The 25,281-nt window shown below is 33.0% G+C and overlaps 2 protein-coding genes and 1 long non-coding RNA gene across 4 annotated transcripts in view; 1 reads left to right on the top strand and 2 right to left on the bottom strand.

Annotated features, from left to right (window-relative positions):
- Positions 1-63, bottom strand: part of LOC141287729 (low-density lipoprotein receptor-like) — a 27,222-nt gene extending 27,159 nt beyond the window's left edge. Inside the window, exon 1 of the mRNA XM_073819864.1 lies at positions 24-63. Within this exon, the coding sequence (XP_073675965.1) occupies positions 24-63 (40 nt within the window). The remainder of the gene's footprint in view (positions 1-23) is intronic.
- An 11-nt stretch (positions 64-74) lies between these two features.
- Positions 75-4,491, top strand: LOC141287289 (uncharacterized). The gene is made up of 2 exons (XR_012339436.1): positions 75-221; positions 3,068-4,491. It is a non-coding gene; the product is annotated as an uncharacterized lncRNA (long non-coding RNA).
- A 2,151-nt stretch (positions 4,492-6,642) lies between these two features.
- On the bottom strand, positions 6,643-23,945 carry cabp4 (calcium binding protein 4). Of its 2 annotated transcripts, none has more exons than XM_073819217.1 (8): positions 23,833-23,945; positions 15,718-15,753; positions 15,442-15,637; positions 12,043-12,073; positions 9,512-9,655; positions 8,206-8,315; positions 7,889-8,036; positions 6,643-6,813 (listed from the first exon to the last, which is right to left on the bottom strand). In XM_073819217.1, exons 2-8 carry the CDS (start codon positions 15,750-15,752, stop codon positions 6,785-6,787), a joined length of 693 nt encoding a protein of 230 aa, XP_073675318.1. In that variant the 5' UTR covers position 15,753; positions 23,833-23,945; the 3' UTR covers positions 6,643-6,784. The 2 variants fall into 2 exon arrangements, with proteins under 2 accessions (XP_073675318.1, XP_073675319.1); XM_073819218.1 differs by having other exon boundaries at positions 15,442-15,634.
- Positions 23,946-25,281: the final 1,336 nt, after the last annotated feature.

Genomic DNA, 25,281 nt, shown 5'->3' with positions numbered 1-25,281 from the left:
AGTTAAATTAACCTTAAAGATACAGTATTTAAAAAAGCTTGAGAACTGATCAGACTTGTGCATTGTAGGTCAATGTTGAGGAGGATCTTGAGAAGCTACAAGTGTTACATGATCAGGTGTACGACCAGGCCCGTAAATGGTTCCAGAACCTTGAGAACCGCTTCCGGAACCAGATCCTGCAGCACTTTGGCCCAATGCCAGAGAGAGAGGCTGATATCCAGGTATTTCCCGCTCTCCTAATCCCTGCTACTAAGAGAAGCCCTGCCTCCCTCCTTTCTTTGCCCTACAGAAGCCTGGGCAGGAGGAAGTAGGTCAAAGCGCACTCAAGTGCGCATTTACATAAGCACTGTTACATCATAAATGTGTCAGGAAGAACGGAAGTGAATTTGGCAGCTCGTGCAAACGCGCACACACTGTCTGGTGAACATATTAGCGTTTAGCCCAGAAGAGAAGAGGGACGGCATGCTTTGAATAATAACGGAGGGAGGTTATGGTTGTGTAAGCTTCGTGGACGTAGCCAGTCCTTATATGGTCGATTTGAAGGGCCTGTCCTGTGATTTCTGAGTACAAATAGGATTTATACAGATTTTCAAGCTAGATTCATCAGCATTTAGTTTAGTGCATCGTTTCAATTCTACAGAAAGAAGGCATGATATTAAAGGGGTCGTATCATGAGGAATCAAACTTTCCTTGATCTTTTCAGATTAAAAAAAGGTTTGATGTTCTATGTAACGCAGAACTTCTTGAGTTGTAAAACATCACATCAGTGGTGTTCAGAAACTTGATCTACCTTGTTATGATGAGGTAAAAAAGTGAAAACAGGACTGACTAATTCTAGCCAATATAATTTATATAATATATATACACTGCCATTCAAAAGTTTGGGATCAGTAAGATTTTTAATGTTTTTTAAAGAATTCTCTTATGCTTATTAAGGCTGCACATACTTTTTATGTGAATTGTAATATTGTAATTAATGGTTGTCTATTTTAATAAATTTTAAATTATAATTTATTCCTGTGATCAAAGCTGAATTTTCAGCGTCATTACTCCAGTCTTCAGTGTCACATGATCCTTCAGAAATCATTCTAATATGCTGATTTATTATCAATGTTAAAACAGTTTTGCTGCTTAATATATTTTTAGGATTATTTGATAATTAAAAAATTAAAAAGAACAGTATTTATTCAAAATGGATATCTTTTCTAACAATATAAGTCTTTGCTATCACTTCATATCAATTTATCACATCCTTGCTGAATAAAAGCATTAATTTCTTTAAAAAAATCTACTGAACACAAACAAATGTTAAATTTTTTTTGAAAATTTGAAATAAATGCTGTTTTTTTTGCTTTTTATTTATTAAAGAATCAAGTATCACAGGTTCAAAGAAAATATTAAGCAGCACTTATGTTTTCAACATTGATAATAAATCATCATATTAGAATCATTTCTGAAGGATCACGTGACACTAAAAACTGGAGTAATAATGCTGAAAATGTAGCTTTGGATCACAGGAATAAATTACATTTTAAAATATATTCCCTTTTTTTTATCAAATAAATGCAGCCTTAAAGAAGCTTCTTTAAAAAACATTAAGACTCCTACTGATCCAAAACTTTTGAACAGCAATCTATATATATATATATATATATATATATATATATATATATATATATATATATATATATATATGTGTGTGTGTGTGTGTGTGTGTGTGTGTGTGTGTGTGTGTGTGTATATATATATATATATATATATATATATATATATATATATAATTTTTATAATTATATAATTTTTTTTTTACATTATGGCTGATAACCAAAATCAAATATTAAAATTAAATAATATTTTGTCAAAAAAAAACATTAAAAATAAAACGCAAGGTATCACAACATTTTAATGTACAATGCAAAAATTCTAATTATTTTGAAAAAAGTGAGTATTACATGCAGTGTTGTTATTATTAACTAAATCTTTAAAAAAAACTATTAAAAAAGGTTTTCATTTAATTAAAATATAAGGCTAAAATAAAAATAATACTTAAATACTTAAAAAAATAAAACAAAAAAAAAACTACTTCAAAATAATTATAAATACTATAATAGTATATAAATACACTACCAGTCAAAAGTTTTTGAACAATAATATTTTTTATGTTTTTTAAAGTAGATTTAAAATTTATTTGATCCAAAGTACATTAAACAGTAAAATTGTGAAGTATTTTTACTATTAAAACTTTCTATTTGAATATATTTTAAAATCTAATTTATTCCTGTGATCAAAACTAAATTTTCAACATCATTACTCCAGTCTTCAGTGTCACATGATCCTTCAGAAATCATTCTAATATGCTGATTTGCTGTTTAAGAAACATTTATTATTATTATCAATATTTAAAAAATATAAATAGAAGATCCAAAGATCAGCATTTATCTAAAATAAAAGGCTTATGTAACATTATATACTATACCATTAAAAAAAATGGAAGTCAGTATAATTTTTTTATTTTATTTTTTTATTTTTTGAGAAAGAAATTATATAAATTACTTAGCAAGGATGCTTTAAATTGATCAGAAATGAAGATAAAGACATTTATAATGTTACAAAATATTTATATTTATATGTTCTTCTGAACTTTCTATTCATCAAAGAAACCTGAAACAATTCTACTCAGCTGTTTTCAACATAAGGTTTTTTGAGCAGCAAATCAGAATATTAGAATGATTTCTGAAGGATCATGTGACTGGAGTAATGATGCTAAAAATAATAAATTACATTTTAAAATATATTCAAATAGAAAACAGTTATTTTAAATGCTAAAAATATTCTTTAGCACTTTGGGTCAAATAAATGCAAGCTTGGTGAGCAAAAGAAACAAAAAAAAAACAAAAATCGTAGTATTAAAAAACTTTTGACTGGTAGTGTAATACTAAAATAACACATAAAGATAATCTAAATGTAAAACAGAAGAAAAGAACATGCAGAACTAAATGTTGTGTGTCTCTAGGATATGACATTTTATTCATACTAACACTCTTTCTTTATTTCTTTGTTTTTTAAGGCCACACCCAATGGTCCAGCGTGCTGTTGGTGGCTGCTGGCTGTTCTTCCCGTCGACCCACGTTACCAGCTGTCTGTCCTTTCCATGACAACACTAAAAGAGCGACTAGTCAAGATCCAGCACATCCTCACCTACCTGAAAAACCTTTCCAGCGACTAGAGCTTCCACACAAACTCACACAGATCTCTATTTCCACCAGCTAATGTCTGTGTCCTTCTGCTGGCCAACATGCAAACACTCTATGGTGCTGACTGATGAAGAACTAATGAGATTTCAAGGAGATTCCACCGAAAGCCCGACGCAGATTCCTATCTGCGGGGTTAGATGTAATTCATGCCGAGAGTTATAAGGACAAAGCGTTTTTCATTATTTCTTAGCAATCTGTTCTTCACCACCATCGGACTTTTCTTTGTGCGGATCCCTGTAGTATTTATTGTTAAACAGTCTGTCCGTTCTCATTTAGGAGAAACAATCTACTCAAAATCACATTTCCGTCTGATGCCCGTAGCCTCCATACAGTGCTTTGAGGGCAGAAATATCGCTGGAGAGCTTTCCAACATTTTCAACATGATTACGCTATGTTTTGTGTGTTTGTGTTGAAGTAGACAGGGAGCATCTGCAAAAACAAAAGTTAGGCAAGAAATATCGCTTCCGAGCTTTCGCACAAGAAGTCGTTGTCGCACATCAGCTGAGTTGCCTAAGACAGAGAAAACTCTGATGATGCACTTGTATTCATTTGTGTTACTTTTGCAGTAATGGACGTTGATGAAACCCTTCAGACTTATTTCTGCTGAGGAAATAATTAGGACTTCCAGATATCTCGATAGTTTAGTTTCATACGTATCAGTTGCCGTGGGTTTGCTTTAGTCAATGGAAATGCCGAAAAACCACACGTCACCATATTGCAAGTATCTCTGTTAGTTACAAGCTGCTCTCTGTCGAAGTCATTTTTGCAAATGATGTTGAGATATTGATTTATTTTATTTGTGTAGACAAAGGGAAACTTGCAATATTTTGACAGATGTAGACAAGTGGAGAACAAACTTTCGTTGGCTGCGACCAGCACCATACTGGAAGGAGACCCAGCAAGCGTTCTGCGTATTGAGAGTGATGAATGCTAACTCATTAGCTCGTACCTGTGTGGTGCTTGTTGTGTGCAGACTAACTTTTGCCTTATAATACCTTGTTGCATTCTGCTCCTGTGGTAAAATGCATCGGCTTGGGTTTTTGCATTCCTGTTGGTGGAGAAATGATTCTGTGGTTTAATTTACTCTTGGCCACAATCCTTTCAGTGTGTAAAATATGTCCGATAATGGCTTTGTTGTATGTGAATCATTTTGTTTTAAAAAATAATTTTTTTACAGCTCTGCTCAAATATTTAAGTTGTCAATTTTCAAATAAAATGCACATCTTTTTCATTGTAACAGTGTTTCTTGTATTATTATTGTATTATTCAGTGTTCCAAATTATTCATTATTATTATTATTATTATTCATTTATCCATTTTCCAAACCACTTGCAGGGATGTTGGGGCTTAATTTATTTATTATTATCATTCATTTTCTTGTTTTTATTGACAATAATAATAGATTATTACATAAACCTCTTGTCCTGTGTATGGTCGCAAGGATGCTGGAGACTATTTCTTTTATTTTTTACTATTATTATTAATTGGATTATTGATATTGATTATTAGATAATTAACAAATAATATTTATTATTATTGTTATTATTATTATATCCATTTTGCAAAACACTTATAGAGACGCTGGAGCTTAATTTATTATTATTATTATTAATATTAATAGATTTATTATTATTATATACAATTTCCAAACCACTTGTATAGATGCTGGAGCTTAATTTATTTTTAGTATTATTATTATTATTGGATGAAACTAAAAATCATCATTATTATTATATCCATTATTATTATTATATCCATTTTCTAAACCACTTGTAGGAATGTTGGCACTTAATTTATCATTATTGTTATTATTATTATTATTATTATTATTATTATTATTATTATATACATTTTCCAAACCACCTGTAGGGATGTTGGAGCTTAGTTTATTATTTTTATTATTGTTGGATAAAACTAAAAATCATTATTACTCTTTTTATTTTTATTACTCTTATCGTTATTACTATTATTATTATTCTTATAATAGTAATACATTATTATTATTATTATTAATTTCTTTGTTTTATTGACAATAATAATAAATTATTACATAAACCACTTACGTCCTACGTATAGTCGCTGGTATGTTGACGGCTAATTTATTATTATTTATTATTTATTTATTTATTTATTTATTTATTATTATTATTAGATAATAATTAACAAATAGCATTTATCATTATTATATTTAATTTATTATTACTATTAGATAATAATTAGCAAATAAAATGTATTATTATTATTTTTCTTTTTTTTGGACGAAAATAAAAATCATCATCATTAGTAGAAGTAGTATTGTCAAAAGAAAATTATTATTATTATTATTATTATTATTATTATTATATCAATAATTTGCTTTTGACAATACTACTGCTACTAATAATAATTGACAATAATAATAAATTATTACAAAAAACACTATACCTATGTATAGCCACAAGGATGCTGGAGCCTAGTTTTTTTTATATTATTGTTATTATTATCAAATTTCCAAAGCACTTGCAGGAATTCTGGAGCTTAATTTATTATTATTATTATTATTGCTTGCAGGAATATCACTTGCAGGAATTCTGGAGCTTATTATTATTATTATTATTTATTTATTTATTTTATTGACAATAATAACAAATTATTACATAAACCACTTGTCCTACGTATAGTCACAGGGATGTTGACGGCTAATTTATTATTATTTATTTTTATTACAATTAGATAATTATTAACAAATGACATTTATTATTATTATTATTATTATTATTATTTATTTATTTATTTATTTATTTATTTTTGGACAATTGTCATTGTAATAAATTATTACAAAAAACACTTGTCCTATGTATAGCTGCAAGGATGCTGGAGCCTAGTTTTTTATATTATTATTATTATTATTATTATTATTAATATTATTATTATTATTATTATTATTATTATTATCAATTTTCCAAACCACTTGCAGGAATTCTGGATCTTATTATTATTATTATTATTATTATTATTATTATTATTATTATTATTATTATTATTATTGGATTAAATTAAAAATCTACTATCAATTATTATTATCATTAATATTCTTCTTTTAATTGACAATAATAACAAATTATTACATAAACCTCTCGTCCCATGTATGGTCGCACATATTCTGGAGCCTAATTTAATTTTTACTATTACTATTATTATTATTAATAGATAATAATTAACAAATAACATTTATTATTATAATAATTATTATTATCGTTACCTATATCCTCCACTAGGTCGCAGCAGCGTCCCTGGTTGTGCAACACAGCGGCATGTTTCATAACTCGCAGACTTCTTGTCCTGTTCTTACTAACGTTACTTATTAGATAATCCACCATCCTGCGTCGGAAAAAACAGAACATTCTCACACAGTTTTCAGACCTTTATTGAACACAAATATATTCTCTGTACATTTCTGCATAAATATCCGCAGTTTATGCACAACGTATTTAATAACTTGACCGACAGGTATGAGCTCTCAGGTATGTGAAAAAACATCAAACATCCAGCTATCGGAGAGACAGCATCATGACAAACTCTGAAAGAAAACAGAGGCAAAACTGTCAGTTATGTAAGCTCATTTTTAGACTTGTGGACGAAAAGGTGTAAGAATTTTCCTTGAAATGTCACTTAAGGGGTTCCGTACGTATCAACGGAATTCGTGTGAAAATGGAGCTTGAGGCCATTTAAATTAGAAGTTTACACATCTATCCAATCCTTGAAACACATTTGGAAGTTTTTTTTAAAGCTTTAAGTTTTCCATCTTGTACTACTTTAACAAAGTTAGTTCATATACGTACAATATAGTAGATGAAGTTGGCGAGAATTGTTACCTGAGAAAGGTAAGCACTGAGCAGACGCAGTTTGCTATACAGTATACAAACAAATATACAAATATATCCTTCGTTTATAACTAATTTTAATTAATCAACAAGTAAATATAAAGGTTACAAGGGGTGTTTGTTACTCAACAGTTGTGAATGTAGTAGACCTAAGTACTATATTGTTTGTTTGTTGTTTTGAAGCACTAACTATCGTAAATATCTAAATAACTAACCTAGCACATGTGGTTACCATAGTACTTTTTGTAAGGGTTTTGTGTATTTAAAAAAAAAAAAGGAATATATGGACAGCTCAAGGTTAAAACAGTCTATCAGTCACCCCTAGAGCAAAGTTAACCTGGTTTTAAAAGTGAGGCCCAATAATGAAAATGTCATAATCTGAGGACATTTGGTTGAATATGAAAAATGTACTTATTTGCTGGTCTCAGTGTGTTCGAATGGGGACAACTTCAGTTTTAAACCTCGTTTGAACCTTCCAGGCTGCACAAATTACCCATATCCTCAGAAAAGCAAGTCCCAAGAGCCATATTTACTTTTAAGTGAAAAGAGGGCTGCTGCTGTTTCTTCAGCTAGCCACTAGATAGCGCTCTAGATAGAGTTAAATGGTTATTGTTTTGTGTGTGCTACTATATTAGTTCCAGCTTTATGTTTGTTTACTGTTTAAACTTGAGTTATGATCTATTCTCAGTAGTCCAGAGAAAGTCTTCTTGCCTGTAAACACATGCATCACTTTAGAGTAGTACGTTTTCAAAAGCATCCTGCCTTCCTTACCATCAAAGTCCACGTTTCCGTCTCCGTTGAGGTCGATGTCTGTCAGAATTTCTTCCAGTTCTCCCTTCTTCAGCTTCTCCCCGAGCAGCGTCTTTGTAGACTCCTTCAGCTCCTCATAGGTGATCCGTCCATCACCGTCACAGTCAAACTAAGAGAGGCACAGAGGAATGCAGAGTCTTACGAGGAGGTAATATTATTTATGGGTTGGACAAACATGTAATGTAATGATGTTTTGATGTTTGTGGGGTTTTGTTCTCTATTTAATGTACACTTTAAAGTGAGCTCCCTTTGAAGGGAACTTTAGAGTGCATACTCACCTGTTTGAAAGCGCAGTGCAGCTCCCTTAGACCCACCATATGAGCGGTTTCAGCCAGCATCCTGGGCCCCATTAATTCACAGAAATCATCAAAGTCCACATGACCTCCCCCTGTAAGTAACACACCACATAGACACATTTATCTTTACTTTTACACTGACAATACCAGTTAAAAGTTTGGCGTTTGTATGAATTTTCAGCTGTCAATACTCCAGTATTCAGTGTCACTTGGTCCTTCAGAAAAAATATTCTGATTTGCTGTTCAAACTTTTACAGTTTTAAAAAGATCTTACTGACCCCATACCTGTAAACTGTATGTGTACATTTTAGAAGTCAAAAGTTTACATGCACCTTGCAGAATCTGCAAAATGTTAATTGCATACAAAATGCATGTTTGTTTGTTTTTTTAAGTACTGGCCTGGATAAGATATTTTGTGAAAAAGAGGTTATAGTATATAGTCCACTAGAAGAAAAAATAGTTGCATTTATAAAAATGACCCTGTTTAAAAGTTTACATACACTTGATTCTTAATACTGTGTTGTTACCTTAATGATCCACAGAATAATTTTTTTTGTTTAGTGGTAGTTGTCCCTTTAGAGTCCCTTGTTTGTCCTGAACAGTTAAACTGCCTGCTGTTCTTCAGAAAAATCCTTCAGGTCCTACAAATTCTTCGTTTTTCTTCGTAATTCTTCATTGAACACTTTCCAACAATAACTGTATGATTAAGCTGAGATCCATCTTTTCACACTGAAGACGACTGAGGGACTCATATGCAACCATTATAGAAGGTTCAAATGCTCACTGATGCTTCAGAAGGAAAAATAATTCATTAAGAGCCAGGGGTGTAAACTTTTGAACAGAATGAAGATGTTCATTTTTCTTATTTTGCCTTAATATATATGGTTTTGCATGAAGTACTGCCCTTCAGAAGCTACAGAAGATACTCATGTGTTTCCCAGAAGACAAAATAAGTTAAATATACCCTGATCTTCAAATTCAAAAAGTTTTCATCCCCCGTCTCTTTATGCATCATGTTTCCTTCTGAAGCATCAATAAGTGTATGTAAACTTTTGAACAGGGTCATTTTTATAAATTCAACTATTATTTTCTCTTGTGGACTATATGTAAATGTCTTTTATGTAAAATATCTTATTCAGGTCAGTACTAAATAAATGCATTATGTATGAACCCTCTTATTTTGGTAAAATAATTAACATTTTGCAGTTTCTGCAAGGTGTATGTAAACTTTTTACTTGAACTGTAGGTCAGACGATTAGAGTATAAATAGAAACACACGCGCACTCACATTTCATTTTTATCTGCTGAATGATCTCAATCAGTTCCATTTCTGTTGGCATGTATCCCATGGTTCTCATGCAGTCTGCGACATCTTTGTAGTGCAAATACCCGTCCTGGTCATAGTCAAACTCTTTAAATGCTACATGCAGCTCTGAAAGGAAAAGAAATGTAATCATTTGATCACACTGTCAACTTTTCTTCAACTTAGAGTATATAGAAGTTGGCTTATTTATACATAATCTGAAAGCTGAACAATTAAGCTTTTCCTTGATGTATGGATATTTGGCTGACAATATTTGACCACGATAAAACCATTTAAAAATCTGTAATCTGAGGGTGCAAAAAAATCTAACTACTGAGAAAATCGCCTTAAAGGTTGTCCAAATGAAGCTCTTAGCAATGCGTATTACTAATCATAAAATAAGTTTTGATATATTTACAGTAAGAAAATTTTCAAAATATCTTCTTGGAACATGATCTTTACTTAATATCCTAATGATTTTTGGCATAAAAGACAAATCAATATTTTTGTCCCACACAATGTATTTTTGGCTATTGCTACAAATATAGCCGTGACTGGTTTGTGGTCCAGGGTCATATATATATATATATATGTATATGTATATGTATATGTGTATATATATATATATATGTATGTATGTATGTGTGTGTGTGTGTGTGTGTGTGTGTGTGTGTGAATATGAATATATAGTTTAATTGAATCTGTCTATTTCCCCTTGTAAAATGGGTATTTTGTCCTAATAGTCGATGCCTTCTTAGATCTATCGTTCAGAAGTTTGGGATCAGTAATATTTTTTTTATGTTTTTTAAAGACGTTTCTTAGGCTCAACAAAGTTCCAAAAATACAGGTAAAAAATAGATGATAATGAAATATTATTGCAATTTAAAATAACTGTTTTCTATTTTAATATATTTTAAAATATAATTTATTTCTGTGATGCAAAGCTGAATTTTCATTAGCCTTTACTCCAGTCTTTAGCGTCACATGATCCTTCAGAAATCATTCTAATATGCTGATTTATCATCAATGTTGGAAACAGTTGTTCTGCTTAATATTATTTTGGAACCTGTGATATTTTATCAGGTTTCTTTGATGAATAAAAAGTTAAAAGGAACAGCATTTATTTAAAATAGAAATCTTTTCTAACAATGTAATTCTTTGCTATCACTTGTTATCCAGTTAACACATCCTTGCTGAATAAAAGTATTAATTTTGTTCAAAGAAAGAAATTTACTGGCCCCACATTTTTTCTGGTAGTGTATATATTAGTTTAAATGCATCTGGCTGCTTCCCCTTGTAAAATGGGTATTTTGTCCTACTTGGCTTTGCCTTCTTAGATCGATCTATCTATTAAAAGTTTGGGATCAGTAATATTTTTAATGTTATTTAAAGACGTCTCTTATGCTCATTAAAGTTACAAAAATACAGGGAAGAAAGTAGATATTATGAAATATTATTGCAATTTAAAAGAACAGTTTTTTATTGTAATATATTTTAAAATATAATTTATTTCTGTGATGCAAAGCTAAATTTTCATCAGCCTTTAATCCAGTCTTCAGCGTCACGTAATCCTTCAGAAATCATTCTAATATGCTGATTTATTATCAGTGTTGGAAACGGTTGCTCTGCTTAATATTTTTTGGAACCTGTGATATTTTATCAGGATTCTTAAATAAAAAGTTAAAAAGAACAGCGTTTATTTAAAATAGAAATCTTTTCTAACAATGTATGTCTTTGCTATCACTTTTTATCCAATTAACACATCTTTGCTGAATAAAAGTATTAATTTTTTTCAAAGAAAGAAAGAAAAAAACTTTAAACAGTAGTGTATATCGTTACAAAGGATTTCTATTTTAAATAAATGCTGTTATTTTTAACATTTTATTCATCAATGAATCCTGAAAAAAGTATCACAAGTTGCAAAAAAAAATTTAAGCAGCACAACTGTTTCCAACATGAAAAATAAATCTGCATATTGAAGTGATTTCTGACTGAAGTAATGATGATTAAAATTCAGCTTTGCATCACAGGAATAAATTCTATTTTAAAGTATATTAAATCAGAAAACACTATTTTAAACTGCAAAAATATTTTATAATATCATATTAAAAAACATTAAAAATATTACTGATCCCAAAGAGTTAAATGTGTGTGCAGTGTGTGTGTGTTAACTGAACTTAACATTATGATTACATTAAGACATTAACATTATGCTACATAACTGTGCCAGTTATATAATCTATAGGGCCGTGCGGCAGCTAAAGCAAGTATATGACCATTTGCACAGGCTGACTCACTCCTCTGGTATTATTAATGCTGCTTACGTCTTCATCCGCTGTACGCCATTCACCATTCATGACAATACCAATCCATTTTTAATCAAATGTATTTGTGTCAGATGTTATTGGGTTTTGTCAGTTATTTATCTTATGCTGGATGTGTTGTTGCAATTGTATTGTGTCTGTCTAGGCGCTGCACACTGGCTCGGATATTAAATATGCATGTTCTGTACATACCATCTAGTTCCTCTGGCAGTAAATCTCTGTCCTGGTGAAAGTAAATGGGAGAGAGAGAGAGAGAGAATGAGAGGTAGAAGGACAGAGAGATGAGAGAGCAAAATGACAATGAGGGGAAAAAAACGTGACACAAAAAACAGCTAAATATGGAAATTATTACAGCATGAGAGCTGAGCGTCCTTGGAGACATCGCCCATTTTTAATCACTAATAACTGAGGTTTATGTTAGCACGCTTATCAAAGCTGCTCAGTGGCACAATGACGCATAGATTCGGGTGGGGGGAGACTGTATAATTGGATTACACCATAACATGCCCTACCATGCCTCACGTCAACACTCATACAAACAAAAAATGGCAGAGAGATTCGGTGGGGGGGGGGGGTTTACTCCTAAAATGCGTATATGGTTAAGGGGCATTGTGTTTTGGAAAAACAGAAAGAACTTTTAGGAGAGAAATGGCTTAGAGACTATATTATAGCTGTATTCCATAAATTAAATCCTTGTGTGCAGTTTTATTTAGATTAATGCACATATGCATGCTTTAATATGATTATATCATACAAATATGCATACTTATACACTGTTTTTTTTAAGTCTCTTCTGCTCACCAAGCCTCCATTTATTTGACGCAAGGTACAGCAAAAACAGTAAAACTTTGAAATATTTTTACTATTTGAAATAACTGTTATCTATTGGACTATATTTAAAATGTAATTTCTTCCTGTGATTTCAAAGCTGAATTTTAGCATCATTACTCCAGTCACATGATCCTTTAGAAATCATTCTAATATTCTAATTTGCTGCTCAAAAAACATTTATTGTTATTATGTTGAAAACAGCTGAGTAGAATTTTTTTCAGGTTTGTTTGATGAATAGAAATTTTGTATTTTGTAACATTATACATGTTTTTGTCATCACTTTTGATCAATTTAAAGCTTCCTTGCTAAATTTCTTTCTCAAAATGGTATAGTGTATAATGTTACAAAAACCTTTTATCAAAAAAAAAAAAAATATATATATATATACTGATCTTTGGATCTTTCTATTCATCAAATAATCCTGAAAAAAAAATTACTCAACTGTTTTAAATATTGCTAATAATAATTAAAAATGTTTCCTGCATATTAGAATGATTTCTGAAGGATCATGTGACACTGAAGACTAAAGTAATGATGCTGAAAATGTAGCTTTGATCACAGGAATAAATTATATTTTAAAATGTATTCAAATAGAAAGCAGTTATTTTAAATTGTAAAAATATTTCACAATATTACTGCTTTTGCTGTGTTTCGGATCAAATAAATGCAGGCTTGGTAAGCAGATTAGAATTTTAAAAAAACAACAACATAAGAAATCTTACTGTTCAAAAACTTTTGACTGGTGGTTTATAAAAATGCTTGACTATAAATGACTTGATTGCAAACAAATATACAGTAGATATCTGCTAGTACTTCCAGAAATGGATGCATATGCACTCACGTTTATTAATTTATTGAACTTGCATGTGATTTATTACAGTTCATTATAGTTTTTTTTTCATTTTTTTATCAAACCTGCCATGTAACTTCACTCTGCGGTGTAACAGACTTTGCACAGTAGTCTTTTTGACATAAGAATAATTTATTACTAAAACTAAGCCAATAGCTACATGAATGATTTCTTCTCGTAGTAAAGAAAATCATAAATTATCTTTAAATTGCTTACTTTCTACATATAAAGTATTTTGGAATCAAAACTATTTGGTCTGGATTTTTAAACAAACATATTTCGATAGCACAATAAATAATCTTTAAATTGGCTATTTTCTACATATAAAGCATTTTAGAATCAGAACAACGGACAGACATCAACTTTAATTTTATCTAACGAAACTGTTTCTGCATTTAGCCAACTAGATAACATTTTAACTGCAATGTTAATCCATACATTAAAACTTTTACTAATTGATTTGTAAAGCTGGTGCCAGAGGGCATTGCTGTCTTTCAAACGTTTCATTCACCACACAATGATTGGACTTTTGACCTCCAAATTCCCTAAAAACACATATTTATTATTAAAAAATAATGCATTACTCATAGGCTTCTCTGGCTGAGGTAGCGGTTATGCAACTTGGTGTGTTGCTTCAGGCTATTTACCCTCGGATATATGCTAATAGGGTCCCCTGTCTATCTGTTTTTATTTCATTCATCCCTTCCAATCCTGCCGAGCAGAAGCCGTGGAGCTTTAGGCTATGCATACGTCGGTATATTCTCCATTTTATGTCGGAGCACCTTTGTCTTGTTTGTCTTTTAGACTCTATCTATTATTTCTCTTTTACTGTTCTACAGCCTCTCCGTCTTCTGGCTTTCACATGCTCGCTGGCTCTCTCTGATCTCCAAACGTACTCTTGAAAATATAATCAAGCGCCTCTGAGTTTAAATGACTATGATTCAGTAAATCGTGACAGATTCATAGTGTCGGTTTTAAAAGCAGAAGCTAGCTTAGGTCGGAGCTTCAGTGTACCAAAATAATTTGACTTGGCACTTGTTGTTGACCTGATTGAGGAGGAAGTTAGTGTGTTGACAGGCGGCAATATTTTCTTAGCAGTCGTTTCACAGATTATGAACCTGGCCTCATGCTAAATAAAGACGCACTGATGTGTCATCCTGGTTATATAGGTGTAAATAATGCAGAATAAGTCAAACAAACTGCCCAACATTAGACGGCTATAAAAAGTGCATGTGTCTGAAACATCTTAAACCATTCTAACCTAGTTTGTCAGTTTTAGTTGATCTCTCAGGCTGCTTTTAGAGTGGTTTTGGGTACTTTTCAACTTGGTCAGCCTGGGAAACCAACAGGCTGACATGCTAAAACAGCTAAACACCTGTTTGGCCAAGATAGGAAACCATTTTAAGCCAACTAAGACCTGCTTAGGTTGAATTTTTATTTATTTTACAGTAATGTGGTGATATTGTGGGACAGTGATGGTATCAGATAGTAATACCATGATGCGACATCAATGTTGTTATTGTAAACTAAATGTATTAAAAATATTTTCAGTAATTAAAATTAAAATATTAGATATTTCAATATATTAAAATTAGGGATGTCCCGATCAGGTTTTTTTGCCCTCGAGTCCGAGTCATTTGATTTTGAGTATCTGCCGATACCGAGTCCCGATCCGATACTTCTATAATACATAACAAAAGAAAATGTAGTGTATACGTAAATGTATTTGTAGTATACTTTTCACAAAATAAATGTATTTTAAATACATTTTAGTATTTTTTTCACTATGGCATATATGTTTTGGTTTCTGTTTTTATTACATTTGTAATCACCTGTCTAAAATATCTTTTTACTTTTAGATCACTCAACAAAACCAGCAAGAATACTTCTACACATATACTCTGGTTCACCTGTCCGAAGAGAGCATTGAGGTACTGTGTGTATGCTGCAGCAATTGCTGAATTCTGGCTGAAAGATCTACTGCCGCGGCATCCTTGGCTGCCAGATGAGCCCCTGTGACCTGAGTTTTTCGAGTCTTTGGAGGAGTTACGAAGAGCAGAGCGTGGAGGATGAGCATCTGATGTTGATGGAGTACCAGAGGTGCTGCTAAAGGAAGAGAAGAGCTGTAGTGACCACACCGCACATCACTGCAACCAACGCAAGTATTGATTTAAAGCCAGCTGTACCTTTCTTTTGAAGATGTTTTACTCCTCTGAGACATGCTAGGAGATAACGAGAAGGAGAAGGAGAAGGTTTTAGAAGTTCAGAGAAGTTTACTCATGTTGTTCTTTCTCAGTTTGTCCACATTGACATTGCAGTTACATAACTCTTCATGTAACATTCATGCAGCTATGCCCAGTCCATTGACGCTGACATGTATAAAACATAACAGCAGCTTTCCGGCCAACCTGTTTTACCCTAGTTTTCAGTGGTTGGGCAGAGGGCGGAATCCTGTTGAGAAAATGCCCGTTGGGGCACTTCCTGGCATTATAATAGTCAGAAAGGTCATAGGCTGGAATTACAATGACTATTTCAAATGGCACCAGTTTGATGCTATTGTTTTCCCTTTGTAGAAAGGCTTCTGTTAGAAGAGAAGGACACACGGCATAATCAAACGCACGCTAGCGGCAGATCCAAGAGGACGGACCGTTCCTCCGAGCGCTGAATTAGATTACAATAGAGGCCGACAGCCGCACAGACAGCCTATAAATTACAATCAACACTTTAATATGCCCAAGCAAAGCAGCGAATCTCTGTCTGTCCTCTGCCCATCAAACAAGTCATTAGAACCGAAATTGTCAATGGCTCCATACAAGCAACAAGCCTGAATTCAAAATGAGCAAATTGTTCACGCAAAAACATTTATTTCTTAATCCCTTGGCACTTTGATTCTGTATAAATCTGTTGTGTTCCACTTGCCTCTTTTGAAAAAAAGAAGCTATAACAATATTAAATAAATAGTGTGACTTCAAATTTCAGACTAGTCTAAGATAGATCTAAAATTAGTCCAAGACCAAATTATGCTAGACAGTGTTATCCACATATACTACTATCGAGTGCAACAATTAGCATTCAGAAGTAAAACTTGAATTCATTTTCTCTATGTTGTAATTGAATTTAAAAAGATAACCTGCAAAGTTGGTATATGCATTTGTGGGAGCTGTCATACTGCATTATTTTAAATTAGATTTTTTTTTTTCATGTTCAACAGTATATTTACTAGTGAAAAACTGCATTACCCATTATTCTGCAAAGAAATCTCCACCAGAATTGAGACAAATAATCACACAAAAAGTACTCCCTATTGGAGAAAACAAAAAACTAAAATGTATTTAAATAAATTTATTTCGTGTTAAGTTTATATACTACAAATACACTTATATATTTATGTGCTTAATAAATAAAAATACCCTGCAGGTATACTGTACTGGTATACTTAAAGTCTGCTCAGTTGGAATTAATTTTGTGCTTAATGCACTTTAATTGTGCAAAAGTACTGCTGAGGTCCAACTAAAGATACAGTATACTTAAGTATATTTGATTGGGCTAAAGTGAAACTATTGCAAGCCTGCATTCAATTGATCCAAAGTACAGCAAAAACGGTACAATTTTGAAATATTTTTACTATTTGAAATAACTGCTTTTTATTTAAATATACTTTAATATGTAATTTATTCCAGTGATTTAAAAACTGAATTTTTAGCATCATTACTCCAGTCACATGACCTTTAGAAATCATTCTGATATTCTGATTTATCTGAAATAGATATAGACTCATCACTTTTGATCAATTTAAAGCATACTTTCTAAATAAAAGTATTAATTTCTATAATTTCTTTGCACAAAAATATACTCAATCTAAGCTTTTGAATGGTAGTGTATAATGTTACAAAAGCCCTTTATATTAGATAAATGCTGATCTTTGGGTCTTTCCATTCATCAAAGAATCCTGAGAAATTTTAATGATTTCTGAAGGATCATGTGACACTGAAGACTGGAGTAATGATGCTGAAAATGCAGCTTTGATCACAGAAATAAATTACATTTTAAAATATATTCAAGTAGAAAGCAGTTATTTAAATAATAAAAAAATATTTCAGAATTTTACTGTTGTACTTCGGATTAAATAAATGTAGGCTTGATGAGCAGAAGAGACTTCTTTAAAAAAAAAAACATTAAAAATCTTAAAAAAACAACTTTTGACTGGTAGTGTACTTCAGGTACACTTTAAATATCTTCCATTTAAAGACTGATATTATTCAGACATCATACAATCCTTATTGATAGTGACACTAAACTCACTTTTAAGCTGTGTTTAAACATTTAAATGTGCATTATGTAATAAAGAAACACTCTGAAAATTTTGGTTTTAATTTTATAGTAGTAAGAGTAATCTTAAATGTTAATAAATATATTAATGGATTTGAAGTATACTTAGTATGAAATAAATGTATTTTTAAATAAATTATGGCATAGGATTTTTTTTTACTAGGGTTTTTTAATTCCCGTCTACTGCAAATGCTCTCAAACTACTTGTTTGTGTAGCTATATATTTAGCAATAAACATAAAATATGTTGTTTCTATACATAGAATCAACATTTTAAATAAATACAGGTCTGGAAAAAAATAAGAGACCACTGCAAAACTATCAGTTTCTCTAGTTTTACTATGTGTTTAAGTAAAATTAACAGTTTTCTTTTATTCCATAAACTACTGACAACATTTCACCCAAATTCTAAGTAAATATATTGTCATTTAGAGCATGTATTTGCAGAAAATTCAAGCAGCTCTGCTTTGTTTGATTGTTTCTAATCATCCATCTTCCTCTTGATCACGTTCCAGAGTTTTTTTTAAATGGGATTCAGATCTGGAGATTGGTTTGTCCATGAAAGGGTCTTGATCTGGTGGTCCTCCACACTTTGATTGCCCTGGTTGTGTGGAATAGAGCAATGTCCCACTGGAACAACCAATCCTCAGAGTTTGGGAACATTTTTGGAGCAGAACAAAGCAAGTTTTCTTTCAAGGCAACCTTGTACATGGCTTGATTCATGCTCCCTTCACAAAAACAAATGTGCCCGATTCCAATCTTGCTGAAGCACCCCCAGAACATCCACCAAATTTTACAGGTGCGACACACTGTGGCTTTTACCATTGCAGTTGTAGTGAAAATGACCCCTGCGAACTTCAGCGCAACAGTTGTCATAGGAGAAGCTTTAAATTAATAGGCTGGAGATAAAATATACAGTAATTTAAATCAATATCTCATATCCATATATTTACTTATTTGGTTGTTGTGTCTTTTAAAAGAGAGTTTTTAAAAATTTGGAAACGAACCCTCTGGGTTGATTCTAATCATATTTGTGGTGTATTGAAAAGAGTGGCTTTGATAAATCAATATGTTGCCTCAATAAATTAATTCTGAAGGAAATGCAGTTAAAAGCTTCCTTTAGAAAATTCCTAATTACTTTTGAGTCTTCATAGCACACAGTCACAGCAAACTGATTATTCATATTTCAAATGAGATGAAACGTATGAAAAGACAGTACGTGGGCTCCGTCTGCTCTGGGTAATTTGGTGAATTTATTTCAGCGCACTAGTGACTCTCACCGAGAGGGAAAACCTGCCTTGCTAATCTACAAGAGTTATTAAACTAAGTGACCAATTGCTGTCAATCAGCACGTTGACACAAGCAATTTCAGCTCCTAATTCCTCTAATTGGAATAATTTAACAGAGGAGTGTGGGGATAATTATGGAACAAACTGATAGAATCTTCTAAGAGAGGCAAAGCTGGGCTGGGGCAAAGAAGACGAGGTTGCTCCCTTATTTTTTCCCGCCTTAATTACGATAAGATACCAAACCTTTTTGATGTGAGTTGTGATACGCAAAAAGTAATTACTTCTAAAATTACATTTGAGGTGATTGGTCGGCTGGAAATGCTGAAAACGGTGACATTCTTCTACCTTTCTTTTTTTTTTTTGCAAAGTTCATGAAGTAAAGTTTTATGTATATATATGGCAGCTACCTTTCAGAGCTGGCCTTCAAAAAATGACTGCATCTGACAGATGCAGATTAGATCGAACGTGGACCTTCAGAGATAGAAATCTGAAAGACTCAATCACATTGAGATATCTTTCCTGGCCAAGGGCATCAGATACAGGCTTTCAAATGGCTTTGTCTTGCTGTTTGACAGGTGAATGCTGAATAGAATCATTAGGACAGACTTTTTACTGAGGTGTCACTAGTGTGAGAACTTTGAAAAACTTTCAACTTTATAATGTCAGAAATCAAACAGATTTCGGTTCTATTTATTTGTGTGGTGTTAATTTTTTTCGGATCAGTCATCGGATGCCCATTTTCCACAAGTTCATATGATTCTTTAGGGTCTTAATGAAAACTCTCTAATATACTTTGGTTAAAAATTCTCAATAGCAGTGTAAAAAAAAACACATTTTACACATGGGCCCTTTAAATGCAAATGAGCTCTGCTGGGATTAGGAGCTGTAATGTTTACTTTAGCCGCATTTAGCTGCGTTTATGGGCGAAACTTGCCAACAAGCACATTATTAAGAAAGGCCATTTGCAAAGATGCATAAAAAAACTCTTATACTCACTTCTGCTGTGGGTAAAGCTGCATCACGAATGATTCACGCGAACATAGATGCATATGCAGATCGGGATCGGCGCTTTCCTTTTAAAAATGAAAGTAACGTTGTCCTCTGCCTCTTAAGCGGCTCAGATGTCGGGAGTAAATGACTACTGCTATGTTCATTATTACATCCAACAACAGAACATCTCAATCGCTCCATTAGAGTCTTCCTCTGCACCTGAGTCGACACAATAGCAATCGTATTCGGACTGTTTCAGCTCGGTGAGGGCGGGTCTAAGGTAAGACGCTCATGTCAATCAACTGTGTTTCATGACAATGACAAGAAGCTGAGACTGATCTGATTTTAAAAAGGGGATATTACTTTTAAAGATTAAAAAAATACCACTGGGTGGATTTTTATAATTGTAGGGTGGTTGTGTACACAAACTGCCAACACACATTAATGTGCAAACAACATGTAAATGTTAGTTTTGCATTTGATGACCCCTTTAATAATATATACTATTCAAAAGCAGCCAGATGCAGCAAAAACACCCTAAGAAGTTAAAACCGATAGGGAGAAACCTTGAGAGGAACCAAAACTAATTTGTTATAAGCTTAATGATTTCTGCCTATAAAATATGTATGGAAGCCCATTTTGGGCTCAGAGATAAAAAGTCTCACCACGGTATGACTTTATATCTCACAGTTCCATTTTTGTTTCGCATAATTATGACTTCTTATGATTGCAACTACTAATCTTGCATTCGTGCTACCTGATCTCAAGACGAAAACATTCCTGTTTTCGCAAGATGCAAAATACGTACCAATAAGTACATATCACTGCAGTTTCCAACAGAAATGTCCACTAGAGGTGGTAAAACAGTGAGCACTTGTAATCGTTTTTGTACACAGTTATGATTACAACTCCATATGTTTCGACCTAAAAAGGTCCCTGTATGTGTATTTTCTCATATTTATGTCTCACATCACACAATATCACAGGGGCAGTTACGTTTCATAAGTCATAGCAGAATTGCTGCGTGCCTCAGAGGAACACAGAAATGTTTTAGTTCTGAATAAATCCACATTTTGAAAGAATCGTGTGAACCAATGATTTAAAGCCCCATTCATGAAGTAAGCTGTTTACTTAATTCCTGATTGAATCAGCCATTTGAACGAATCTAATGACTCCAATACATTTACTACATGTACAATACATGTATTATTAATAATAATAATAAAAATAAAAACATTTAAGGGATAGTTTACCCAAAAAATGTTAATTCTGTCATCATATACTCACCCTCATGTCATTTCAAAGGTTTCGTTTGTGGAACAAAGGGTATTTTGTAGACTATTAAAACAAAGCTGTTTTGGTTACCAGCGACTTTCATTGTATGAACTAAAAATACTGAGATGCCTCTCAAATTATCTTTTTTTATGTTCCATAGTTTACGTTAGGCCGATTTCATAGGCTTAGCCTAAGCCAGGATTAGGCCATAGTTCAATTAAGTCATTTTTATAAACATGCCTTAGATAAAAACATTACTGGTGTGCATCTTGAGACAAAACAAGGGCACTGGTATATTCATATAATCAAATAAAATACTTATTTCTAAAGCTACAATTTGTAATGTCTACTTGATGCTTTCTCATTTAACACAAAAATAGCTTTAAATAACCTTTTGTGGGTATTTTCCCTGTCAAATTTATTTTGCGAAATTTAATTAAGCGAAACATCATGTAATTAATTAGAATCGACTGACAACCCTAGTTTTTACATCACATTTGCTTTTGTTCACACTATCGGGTAGGTTTAGGTGAAGTGCAGATGGTATGTTATTTTAAAATGTCACAGAGGGTCTGCTGAACTGCAGTGAAGCGTACTAAAGCAACATCACATAAAACTGAGAAAAAAAACAAACACTCTTTTAGCACCACTCAGTGGAAATTTCTGTTGGAAACTGCAGTGATATGTACTTATTGGTGCGTATTTCATGTCTTTGGTACGTCTTTAGTATGTTTTTGTCATGGTTGCATTTATCACACCGTTTCTACATGGGATGCGATGGTTGCAAAAATCATTTGAACTTGTGTCAGTACGCCATAAATAAAATAAGGCATCAGTTTACTTTTGGGGATTTGTTGTGTCACGTTGCATCGTGTTGCGTCGTGTCACTCACATGAGATTGCAGCAATTAGAAAATGACAGTGATCCAATCAATTCCCAATGGACAAAACAAAATCCTGCTCTACATTTTATTCTTATCCAAAAAGCTGTGTCATTCAAAACAGCTTGTTTTGCTGTTTGATATTGCAAATTGGTGTGTCTTACCATATTATTTTATTGTATTATCTTATGAACACGCTGGTTTGTAGTGCAAACAGTTCTTCTCGTTTTTTCCCTATAGCGGCTAATAAACTGGAGGTCTCACCCATAGGCTTACTTCCACATTGAAGAATAAGATGGATAACTGAGGTTATTTGTAAGAAGAGCTGTGTGTGTGGTCAGGCTTTGTTTACATTATGGGGACAAAATGTCCCACAGGGATGGTAAAACCTTAAGGAAATGGCTTCAGAAACATATTAAATGTCATCATGAATATGTAAAAATGCAAAAAAAAAGTGTGGATTAAGGTTTAGGGTTAAAGCATAGAAAAAGCTCAGTGTAAAAACAGAATTCAAAGTCTCTTTAAGAAAAAAAAACGCATACAGTGCTTTTCAAAAGTTTGGGTTCTGTTTTAGATTGTGTCTTATGCTCACCAAGGCTTCATTTTTTGTAAAAGCAGTAATATTGTGAAATATTATTACAATTTAAAATCTATTTTGATATGAATGTTCAGCATCACTGAAAAATTTCTTAGTATTTTGCTGCGTAGTATTTTGTACTTTTTTACAGGATTCAGAAAGTTCAAAAGAACAGCATTCATTTAAAATAAAAATAGTTTTCGCTATCACTTTTGCTCAATTTAATGTGTCCTTTACTGAAAAGGACAATTTTCAAATTTCTTTTGAACTTCTAAATAGCATATGTTTGTGTGCATGTGTGCTAAGGATGTACAGTATCAAACGTTATTTAAAGACCCTTGTACACTACAGTATTTCTGCCTTGTTTTGTGATATTCTCATGAGATCCATCACTAGGCACTAGATCAATCACAGATTGCAAGAACTTTCCTGGGTTACATCTGAAAACAAGCCACAGAACAATACCCATGGAACGCTCAGACTGGCGCGATCGATCCCCATTACCGATTTTGTGTCATGGCGCTGAAATGAGGCCGGCCCCCTCCTTTGCCATTACGGCCACGCAGCGATGGGATTTATCTTGCTTGGCCTGGCAGCCCCTAACAATCCACTATCAGCTGCTTTGTTTAGGGTAGCTGTTTACATCTAGACAAACTTTACATCTGACTGACTGCATTCAAAGGCTCATCACTCCTTTGTGGCTGTCACTCATGTCCTCAACACTACTGTAATTATTTTCCGCATATGTTTCAGTAATTACAGTCTGGCTGCTTCACTTCCTGTCAGTTTCTGTGCTAATACAGCAAAGCTTTTGAAAAAGACTGCCGCTGTGGCTGTCACCATGTGCTTGATATGTTGCTTTGTTGTTAGTGACGTTAGAAGTCAATTAGGCCCGTTTGCAACCATGAAAGAGTTTATGCAAGATGCCTCTAAAATCTTACTACATTGTTTTTTCAGCTTACCTTCAGAATGAGAAGAGAAAAACAGACAATCCAGAACCACTCAAGTCAGTCTTTTAAAATCAATTCCTTCTCCTCTGAGAGAACGTGCAGATTGACTAGAAAGTGACCCTTCACCCTCCTTTGATAATCTGGGTAGGTGATAATCTGTCTAAATATGTTTGGATTAGCATGTGAGATGAACATGTTGATGTGTTTGGTTTAAGCTGTGCAAGTGTTCCCGTGAAAGTGACTGTCTGGAACAAACTCATTGCTCTGCCTTTTTCTATGATGGCACAGTGTAAAGAATTTCCACCTACTTCATCTTAAATACCTAAGTTCAGTAGTTGCCCTAAACGCTTATAGGGGACATCGGATGCTAAATTCGTATATAAATGTGTCTTTGCAGTGTGTGGATACAACCACCCTACAATGATAAAAATATATTCACTACTACTTTTAGTTCTTAAAAACTTCAACAGTCTCAATTATCAAGCCGTTTAGATTTTCTGAGCAGTATGATGTCATAGTGCTCAAGCCACACCCACAACTGCTTTCAGACTGTCGTGTATTGGCAAATTTCTGCCCTCAGCTAGTTGTATGCTGTCCGCAATTTTTTGTGCTCGAGCAGCTGTAGTGACAGCATTGTGGGTTACAAGTCCGTCTCTCTAACCATTAGGCCACGGCTGCCCCCCAAAAAAAATAAATAAATATATATATATATATTAGGGCTGTCAAAAATAACGCGTTAACGGCGTTAATTATTTTGTTGTTGTTAATTACGTCAAATTTTTTAACGCATTTTACGCATGCGCAGAGTGACGAATTATTTGTCAGGAAAGTGGTTGGGGATCTAGAAGCGAGATGGAGCAAGGTGAGCCTATGGACGGATGCAAATATAAAAAGAATGATGATGGTACAGTTAACAAGTACAAGCCTGGGCGACAGCCCCTCTGCAACTGGAGTGGTTATAGCCAAGCTTAGGCCCGGTTCTACTGGGGTAGACGGTGCTATATACCCTCAAACGAAAGCAAACCAATTGAAGATCTGGCAAACAATCCAGCGTTGTTCATCTCCTGACTAAGTGTAGACGCGATGTAAATAAAAGATTCGTTGTGTAGTTTAGAAAGCTTTGATTATAACGGAACGTTGTGAGATCTCTATAACTAAGATTTGTGATGCTTTTAGTGATAATAAAAGGGAGCGCACTTTGCACTTTCCATGCCATAATCCATTCAGAATTTGTATGAAACTTTCGTTTTTCTTATGTTTTGGGAATTAAGTCTGCATAGTTATGCTGGGTTCATTCTCGAAAGAGCAGTGACTGACACAGTGACAGAGTGGAGAGTGGAAGATACATAAAGCCGCTTTGCTGTCATCGAGGCACCAGCTCAATCATTTGCATTTTTTCAGTGAAAGCAATTTAAAATTATCCGTCATTTTTGCTCACAAAGGAAAAAGTAATACACCAAA

This window comes from Garra rufa, chromosome 15 (assembly GCF_049309525.1).
Source record: "Garra rufa chromosome 15, GarRuf1.0, whole genome shotgun sequence".
Classification (NCBI taxonomy): domain Eukaryota; kingdom Metazoa; phylum Chordata; class Actinopteri; order Cypriniformes; family Cyprinidae; genus Garra; species Garra rufa.
The sequence above is the reverse complement of the archived record's forward strand: the minus strand, read 5'-3'. Positions and strand labels throughout refer to the sequence as shown.